This window comes from Sceloporus undulatus, chromosome 1 (genome assembly GCF_019175285.1).
Source record: "Sceloporus undulatus isolate JIND9_A2432 ecotype Alabama chromosome 1, SceUnd_v1.1, whole genome shotgun sequence".
NCBI classification, from domain to species: Eukaryota; Metazoa; Chordata; class Lepidosauria; order Squamata; family Phrynosomatidae; genus Sceloporus; species Sceloporus undulatus.
This window is the reverse complement of record NC_056522.1, coordinates 308,577,420-308,587,195: the sequence shown is the minus strand read 5'-3', so window position 1 is coordinate 308,587,195 and position 9,776 is coordinate 308,577,420. Positions and strand designations below refer to the sequence as shown.

The 9,776-nt window shown below is 38.5% G+C and overlaps 2 protein-coding genes across 6 annotated transcripts in view; both read left to right on the top strand.

The window, feature by feature from the left end:
• The window catches only part of AMBRA1 (autophagy and beclin 1 regulator 1), a 346,870-nt gene that overhangs the window by 123,809 nt on the left and 213,285 nt on the right, over nucleotides 1-9,776 (top strand). The window contains 3 exon segments of the mRNA XM_042446971.1: nucleotides 3,022-3,052; nucleotides 3,054-3,108; nucleotides 3,207-3,308. Coding sequence (XP_042302905.1) covers nucleotides 3,022-3,052; nucleotides 3,054-3,108; nucleotides 3,207-3,308 — 188 coding nt within the window.
• The window catches only part of CKAP5 (cytoskeleton associated protein 5), a 537,335-nt gene that overhangs the window by 403,643 nt on the left and 123,916 nt on the right, over nucleotides 1-9,776 (top strand). The window lies entirely within an intron of this gene.

The following is a 9,776-nucleotide window of genomic DNA, read 5'->3' as shown; positions in this document are numbered from 1 at the left end:
CCCCCTCAAGATGGTGGTTGGAGGAGGGCTCTTTGTCTTCCAGGCCTGGCCTCTCTCCCCCTCAAGATGGTGGTTGGAGGAGGGCTCTTTTGGTATCTATGGGGATGGGGGTGGCTTGAAACCAAACCCCAGTAGATACCAAGGCTCCACTGTACTTCTCTTGTCTTGGAACCTACAGTTCTGTTACCTCTTCTGTTCTGTTTCATTTATGTTCAACAAGGTGCTTTTCAACACAGGCTGAATCCCTATTCTCTGGTCTCTCTTTTGACTGATCAGGAGCATCTCTGTCTTGTCTGGATTAAGTTTCCATTTGTTCATCTCATCCAGTCTATTACTGATAGCAGACACTGGTTTAGTGTAGACACAGCTTCTTTGGAATCAGATGGAAAGGAGAGATAGAGTTGGAAAACCACAAAACTTGGGATGGCTTTTTCCAGCGATTTCATGTAAATATTAAACAGCATGGAGAACAGAACAGAGCACCATAGGTTACTGGCCAGGATTTCAAACAAGTGCCCACCTGCAGCACCACCTTCTGGGTCTATCCCACCCCACCCCTAGGACATTGTGGATTTTTTAGTTGCTCTGACTTGTAGTGGGACTGTTAAGCAGCATGCATAAGCACACTGCCTGTAAACAACAAGCCAGGTTTCCCGTGGAATTTTGAATTATTGTTCCATCCTAAATAACCCAATTACAATGGGCCCTCTCCTTATACGCAAGGGAAAATCTACCTATGCGTGAGCCCCATAGGAAATAATGGGGTGCGTGCATGTGGAGTGGCACACATGTACCTTGGGCACACACACCATTGTTTTCCTCCCCAAAGTGGCTTCTGCATAAGCTGGAACCCATGTAAAATGCATCTGGACACACTTTAATCTGTTTTTAGGATGTACAAATATTTTCCTAACATTAGGTTTTTGTTTAAGAAAAACACAAAAAAACATGATATTGTAGAATTGTAATGCATTTTAAAATTCAATTACAGGTCACATATCCCTTATCTGAAAATCTGAAATGTTTCAAAATCCAAAACTTTTTTTTCATTGATGGCTGAGATAGTTAAACTTTTGCTTTCTGACGGTTCACTGTACTTAAACGTCATGCACAAAATGATTAAAAATATTGTATAAAATTACTTTCAGGCTATGTGTTTAAAGTATTTACAAAACATTAATTTCATGTTTCAATTTGGGTTCCATCTTGAAGATATTTCATTATGTGTATGCAACATTTCCAAAATCTAAAACACGTTTGTTCCCAAGCATTTCAGATACCATATATACTCAACTATAAGTCGACCTTATGTATAAGTCGAGGACAAGTTTTGGGATCAAATTATTGATTTTGATATGACCCATGGATGAGTCGAGGGTAAAATCTAGGTGCATGTAACAAAGGATATGAAGGATGATGCAAAGGAGAATAATGCCAAAGAAATGACAAAATTCTAGCAGGCATAACTATTTGTGCTCAAAATAAAGGCTGGATGCATGAAAAAATAGACGACCAGTGATTCCAGGACAGGTTACATCTTTGCCTTTCACCAGGGAATGGTTCCTTTTTTAAAATAAGTGTTAAGTACAGTATTTACAGTACCTACATCAATCCATGGATAAATCAACTCAGGTTTTTTGGGTCAGTTTTTTGGCTAAAATTTCTCGGTTTATACATGAGTATATACAGTAAGCAGTAATAGATTAGCACTGTAGCATTATCTTGGCTTTACTTCGCAAACGAAGATTCAGAAAGGACTCATCCGTGCTTTCTACAAGCGCGTTGATGACGTTGGATGTGTCCTTCGAGCCTGTGCAATGGATTTTTCTGGTGGAGCGCAGCATGCACAGAACTGGCCTCACCATTTAAACCAGAGGTTCGACTGCTGAGGCCTTGACAAGCATGGACGGTGGCAGTGAGGTCCTTGGGTCGTAGGTTTGATTAGAGTTTCCTTCTCTTAGATGGTTGATCTTACAGGGTTAGACGAGCACCATCTGCCTGGGTTTGGGATTAGAGTTTTCCTTCTCCTAGGATGGTTGCCATAAGGCTAGAGAGCCCATCCTGCCCTTTGGCGCTCTGGTCAGACCCTTCGGTTGTGACCTGTCTGGCATGGGAGGCCCTATCGGTGGCTATTATACCACTGCCAGCATAGCTCACAACTTCATTAGGGTACGCAGGCCTCTCCCCCACACAGTCAGAGCATAGCTGGAGGGGAATAGGAGGCCAGAAGATGACAGTTAAGGAGGGAGAAGCCTCTTCCTTCAGGCTAGACCTGATGGAGCTGCGTCTGCCTGATCACTCCCTCTCAGGCCAGAAGATCAGAATTGCCACTAGATAGATTAGGTTCCTACATCAATTAAGTTACAAAACCAGCAGTACCATATCTGTGCATAATTTGTATCCCAGATTCTCTCGACATTTCTGCTGGTTTGTGTATGTGGAGTGTGTATAGATGTGAATGTGAATGTGAATGTGCTTGTGGAAGAGATAGTTGAGAAGATTAGGTCATCCAGCTCTGCTGTGGTCTTGAGGGACATAAGAGGAAAGAAAATAGAAAAAACTTAATATTTCTAAAATCTTGGTGATACTGTATTGCAAATTACCTTGGATAACCCTGGTAGGCTGAAAGATAGTCTTGAAAATGTATTTATACATAAATACGTTGGAAGTAAGTTGCTTTGATTCAGTATTGATCACAATGATTACTTTAGTGTGGGGGTAAATAGAAGGTTGATCTCGTTGTCCCATTAGATCTTTGGTTGATTTGTGTTAGATTGACAACAATCTCTGACTGCCAGTTATTTGACAGTAGCAACAACAAATTGACCCCCCCTTCCATTATTCTTCTAAAGTCAAAGAAGCATGAATTAGTCTAGTTTGTTTAGTTTTATTTTGGATTGAAGGACTGCATGATGTAGTCTGTTCCAGTATCAGTACAAATCGTTAAGGCTAACAATTCCTTAATTCTAAGTGTTTGTGAATCTTACAGTGTGGAATTTTTTATCCCTTTTCTTCCCTAAGGGACAATGGAGACAGATCAAGGCACCGAGCCCCCCAGGAATGCCCGTATGTCTGCACCATCCCTTGGACGCTTTGTTCCCAGGTAAAGCATGCATTCCTAACAAGGCATGACAAATTTGCTATCCATTGTGCAGTTCCTTTGCTGAGGTATTACTGTGTCTCATCATGTCAATATCCTCTTCTAGGCGTTTTTTTGCTGCCTGAGTATTTGCCTTATGCTGGGATTTTCCATGAACGTGGACAGCCTGGTTTGGCCACTCACTCCTCTGTTAACAGGGTCTTGGCAGGTAAGGATTTTTTGTGCCTACCTCCATTGGGAGAATGTGTTATACATATGCAAGAACTGGTCTGAAAATGGAAATGTTTATATGACCATAATCTGTAAAAATAGATGCAGGAATGGATTCCAGAATAGCTGAATTATCCTTATTTATATATTTTAGGTGGTTAATGATAAGACAGGTTCTGCACTTGAAAAAGCAGTAGTAACCAGTTGAATTTTAGGGTGGAATCCCAAGAGAAAGATGGGCAGAACATTAAAAAAAACACACAACTCCCAAAAAAACCCCATCAGAAGTGTCTCTGTTCCTTTCTTTCTCCTTAAATATTAACATTCTGACAAGTTAATGATTAGTTTGCTGCAGGTCCCACTAATTTAATTATAGAGTGCCTTGTTCATGTTCTGGCTTGTAAAGCTCTCAAGAACAGTTCAGATTCAATTAGGATCCTAATAGGTGCATATTAAAACTTTGGCAGCATCTGGTTATAGAGCACAGACAATTGGAGAGTTTTGTGTGTTGAGTGGGAAGAAGGTAGAGCAAATGGTACTTTGCCTGCCAGGAAAGGAAGTTTTCTGATAGTATTCTGAAGTGTTGGTTTGTAAGTCTTGAAATATTCTTTGTTTGATACCAGCTGCAACAATTATATAATGTTTGCATTCATCTGGCCATAGCATTGTGCTCTTCGGGTGTAATGAGTGTAGGACTAATATGGATATGCATGTTATTTTGCTTTGCTTGCATATTAGCAACGTACTTGTCCTTCACTCTGATAGAAAGTAATATTGCAAGGTTGGAAATTGTGTGACTTCTAAGCATTGTTGGGCTTCCAAGACCCATCAGCCCCATCCTGTAGCCACTGGTGAGGAACGCTGGGAGTCACAGTGTAGCAACTTCTGGATGACCACATGATTCCCACCCGGAATACTGGAAAAGTATTTTCATATCAGAAAATTTGCTCTACTGTGTAATTATATGAATATGTACACTAAATAAGATCTGAGCTCCAATTTAAAGGTATGAAAGCTGTATAAAAACAAAAATTTATAATAATTATGGATTACCGTGGGCTTTTGCCATCAGCGGGTTTACTATCCATGGATCTGAGCATCTGTGGATGCCAAGCCCTGTTTTTCACAATGACAGTGTGTGTGCCACATCGTCATTGAGGACAACAGGACTTGAGGTCTCGCGTTTTTTCTTATCCACATAGAAAGGTGGGCCTGGAATGGATCCCCTGTGGATACGAAAGAGCGACTGTATTACAGAATACTGAAAGATTTACTTTTGATCGTTAATGCTGTCTGTGGTCGGAAAGTCTTGGACTTCTGGATCACAGTCTATTTGCATCTGGGACTTGATATTTTTCAGGTCTTTCTTTCCTAATGTATCTCTGCTTGTGATTAAAGAAGAGGATAATTTGTGTTATCTTGTTAATCAAGTTTTAGAAATTAGGGGATTCCATCCCACTTTTTCAGATTCTATGTGCTTTAGGTTTATTCTGAAGTCTTCTTCTGTGATCTGCATTTTCTTTAAATACTTGTTGCAAGTCTACAGCCTGCATGCTGCTTTAGTACAACATGGTTTCATAAAGTGAGCTTCAAGGCTTGTCATGATGTGCAAACACATTCTCTGTTTTATAAAGTGTGTAGGTAAAGGATAAAGGAAGAGAAAGAATTTACACATCTCTTCCAGGTAAATATGGCCCTTGCTAGGGGAAAAAACCCTTCCCTTGTTCTGAGCATTTCACTTTCAGATGTAAGTTAATTTTTAACTACCTTCCAAGAGCTAGCTTGTTGTAGTGGTTTGAGTGTTGGACTGTGACTCTGAAGATCAAGGATCAAGTCCCTCACTTGGCCATGGAAACCCATTGGGTGACCTTGGGTGAGTCAAACACTCTCAGCCCCAGAAAACCCCATGATAGGTTTGTTTTAGTGTTGCCATAAGTCAGAAATGATTTGAAGGCACACAACCACTACCACCAGACAAATTTACCAGAGTAGGGGACTTTCATCTTTGCTTATCCCTGGAAAGAAGATTTCAATAACTAACAAAATCTCTCCTTCCTTTCTATTTTTGTTGGAATACTTTTGCTAAGCAGTCCTGTGTCAGTGCATGCGAAATAGAGAAGAGGCCTCTTACTTTTGTTTGAGATGCATCCTTTCCTTGTTCGAGATCTATGTGTGGGATTTTTTTTGTAGGCATATGGAAATAGCTCACCAAGAGATGATAATTTGCTGCCAGGCAACACTGCAGCATTTCTTTTCCAGCTCTGCGTTGCTGGAGACATCTGCTTTTACTCCCTGTTCAGAAGCTTTCAGCTGCAGCTGGTGGCAACTGTTCTTGCTAGCCAATTTTGATGGGAGTAACTGGGTTTTGTTTTGTTCACTTTTCTCTTATGGCTGTGATGTGGTATGCTTATATTTTCCAAGAATAGTATTTTTGAACTTCAAGGGTGTGTATAAGTAAACATTTAACACCCCAGGAAGGCACTTTCTTTTATCAGTCAAAATACTGTGATGATGTTGAAGTTAAATTGAGATTTTAATAAACTATGAAGCTCAGTTCAGCGTGTCCGCGCCAACCATGGGTTTGCCATCTATGGATTTGAACTTCTGCGGACAGCAAGTCTCGGCTTTTTAAATGAGTGCATGTGCATGCAGTTGCATGCGCACCCATTGAAAAGAATGGGTCCATGGGGAGGTCTGGAATGGATACCCCATGCATAGCAAGGGACAACTGTACTGTCCAAGCTAATTCTAATAACATGTTCAGGTGTTGTGTTTTAGTGCTTTTGGTAAGGGAATGGATGAGGGCATGTAAACAAGAGTTGAATCAAAACAAGACATGTGCTGTTGGTGGGTGGAGGTAACAATGTATAGGATAGAGTTCCATTGTCCTTCAAAGAACCGGCTTGAAGCTTGAAAACTTTTCTGGCTGCAGTGTTGTTTTTTTGATGCCCAGATCACATCCACAGTTTGAAGTATCTTTTTTCAGGTTTGAGGTGGTATGCTAATTGGACCACCTGCGTGAAAGGAATGGCTTTGCTACAGTTTCCCATGTTCTACTAATATCTGACCCAAGATCAATTACTGAAATTCATTAATTTAAGACTGCCTTTGAAAACACTACAGTCTGTTTACAAAAGTAAGAGGTCAGCATATTAGATATTAAGGGGCTTTGTTTGTTTTCCTTTTTCGTTTCTGGGAGTAATGTGAAGTGATTTCCGTTACCTTTCTGAAATCTTAAACAGTCTGAGGCTAAAGAACATGAAAGCTTACGCATTTCTCTGTATGGCTGTCTGACCCCTGAATTGTTGTTAGGGTTTCCTGGTGTTCTTCCCAGTGGGGCCTTTTCTGTAACTGCACCACAATTAAGACTACCTTTCAGGGTCAAACACCATCTTTACTATGTTTCACTTGCCAGGCAAACTCTGTCCTACATACCTGGGGTTTTGATAGATGGCTTCTACTTATTTCTGTATGCTTGGTTCGACTTAATAGTTTAGTTACTGTCTCTTGTAATTATTTAGCACTTGTGTGTTTCTATCTTAACTAATGTTTAGTTTTTAAGTACTGTTCACATTTTTTTAAAATGATGTAAACCTTCTGTAACTTACAGTGAAAAGTTAGAATATATATTTTTAAAATGTTCTGCCATATTTCCTCCATGTAGAAAATTTGTGTTAATTTTAAAGTCTTTGTGAAATCAGTTTTGGTGGTCTTTTTTGAGTAGCCATCATAAGTATACATGTGCTTAGTGTTAATGATTAAAAAAAATAATCTAGCTATAATAAAGTGCAGTCCAAAGTTCAATTAAATAACCTTATTCAGAGAGAATGGCTAAGACCAAATTTGTTGTGCCTTTGATATGATATTGTTTAGCTTTTCTAAATTTCAGATAGTTTCTGCTTTCAAATACTCCCAAACACATCTGTATGAAGTTTACTGAAATTACTGTATAATGTGATCTATCTATCTATCTATCTAGGCTCAGGCTTCAAGGACCGACACATAATGTAAAACAGGCAAAAACATTATTTACAACATTAAAAGAATAAAACATTTAAGAACTTTATCTGAAAACAGACTGGGATAGTTTATTTAAAACAATTCTAACAGCCAAAGAAGCCACTTCAGTGCTGAGGGCCAAATAATGCAGTCTTAGCTGCCCACTGGAAATTCAAGAGGGGTGGCTCAATCAGCCTGACTTTTTTTTGCCGAGGGGGGGCGGATTCCATGAACTGAGGTGCTAGTACAAAGAAAATCTTTTTGCATGTATTTACCAACCTAGATTGCTGCCACACTGCAGAATTAATGCAGTTTGACACTACTTTAATTGTCATGGTTCCATCCTGTGGAACCCTGTGGTTTGTTGTGACACAAATCTCTCTGACAGAGAAGGCTCATAAAACTACTAATGCCATGGTATTGAGCCTTGGCAGTTAATGTGGTGTAAAACTGGATTAATTCTGCAGTGTGGCTGCAGACTTAGTCATGCCACTGGGTCTTGGAGAATCTTATATTTTGGACAGGGTCATACAGAAGGAGGCAATCCTTCAGCTGCCCTGGTTCCATATGTTCTTGGCTTTGTAGGTTAAAACCAATATCTTAAATTGAGTTCAAAAGCAAATTGAATGCCAGTGCAGCTTATGCAAGACCAGTGATACATGATGTAAGGCATAGACCTGACGACAATATTCTGGCAACCTCATTTTATGTTGGGAGTCCAAACACCTTACAAAGGTAGACTCATGTAAAGATTGGAGGCTTGCTTAAAACACAGTATTCCAATTTGGATATAATGTATGCAGTTTGATTATGCAAGGAGTATGTTAAACCATGCCTGGACAGATGCTTGAGTTTATACTCATTTCTAGTGTCTAAAACAGGGTTTGGGCAATCATCTGAATCCACCTTGACAAAAGGATATCTTGTTAGGGAATTCTGGAGCTAAAATTGGTTCTCTAATATATCCTTCACTTTCCTTTTACGTGAGCTACTCATTCAAGTGAGTGACTTATGATTCATTCCATCCCAGTAGGAATTAGATCTGCTGTTTAAATGCCTTAGGTAAGTAGACAATTAGTGGTGGTATGTTAGCTGTTGCTTCAGTAATTAACCCAATTACCTTTCACTTTTTCCTTAATGATGAAAGTGAGCATGTTAACAAGTTACTTTTGTTGCCTTGGAAACTAAATTCCATACAGCTACTCAAAATTTCTTTCATGTACTGGTAAGATGCTGTTTCTGCATTCCACTCCCTTTAAGACTAAATTCCTCTTTACTGCTACATTCTCTGGCATAGTTGGATTTTTCTTTATAATCTCCTGTGGTTTTTAAACCAAAGGGAGCTTACCTGCTACTCTTAAGACATCAGTACCACTTCTGAACATTTTAGACTCTTTCCTTTCAGTTTGTGCTTAATTATTGAATGCCAAATGTATTGGTCTCCTTCACAGATTAAGGTCTTCTTAGTTATCATCCAGACAGTTTATCACTATTCTTCTTTAAAAACATATGGAGAAGACGAATGTGTCCAGAGGAGGTGGGGAAGGTGAGGAGCCTTGAAAGGATATCCTCTCAAGCAAAAATAGCTGATTGCTGTGGGGATTGGGACTACTTTTCAAGTTGCTCAAATGCTCCTGAGGCTCACTTTATTTTATCATTTGAAAAGTTAAAAATACAGAAATATTTGCTAAATGTATTGTAAAATTAATTAAAATTGAGCTTCAGTTGATTGGGGATATGGTTGCTTAGTGGTTAAGACACCAGTTCTTTCTTTCTTTCTTTCTTTCTTTCTTTCTTTTTACATTTTCAAATAAAAATAAACCAAAATCATACATACAATGCTCTATGCTAACTTGTGAAAATTGATTCTTCCTATAGTTTCTTATTAGTTGGGCAAGATACATGTTTCCATATAAGAACCTCTGGGTCTCATCAACTGACATCTGTCCATAGTTGTTTTCAACTGTTTTCTTATTACTTACACTGATTACTTTCCGTAAAATTATTAAATAAAATGTATGTATTGCTAAACAAGGGACAAATTTCCTCTTACCTGATTTGTTTCCATAAACGTACTCTTTATATGTTATACATTCTAAATTCCAATAAATCTCTCATACCTGATGACCATTATGCAATTATAACTTTTTGTTTGCAATTATAACTTTTATGTGTTACTTCTGCATTCTCAAAGTTAATATTCTGTATATTTTTATGTGTTGATTTAATTACTTCAACCTTAGATTCCATTACTTCATTCAAAATTTTTCGAAAGGAGGCCAATCCTTTTCTTCTTTGTTTATGGACCTGTTATTAATTAATAATGTCAAAATATCTAATTCTCTCATGTCCATAACCTTCAGCTTCCATTCGTCTAATTTTGGTACTTCTTCCAATTTCCATTTTTTTACTGTGGTTAATAATAATAATAATAATAATAATAATAATAATAATAATAATAATAATA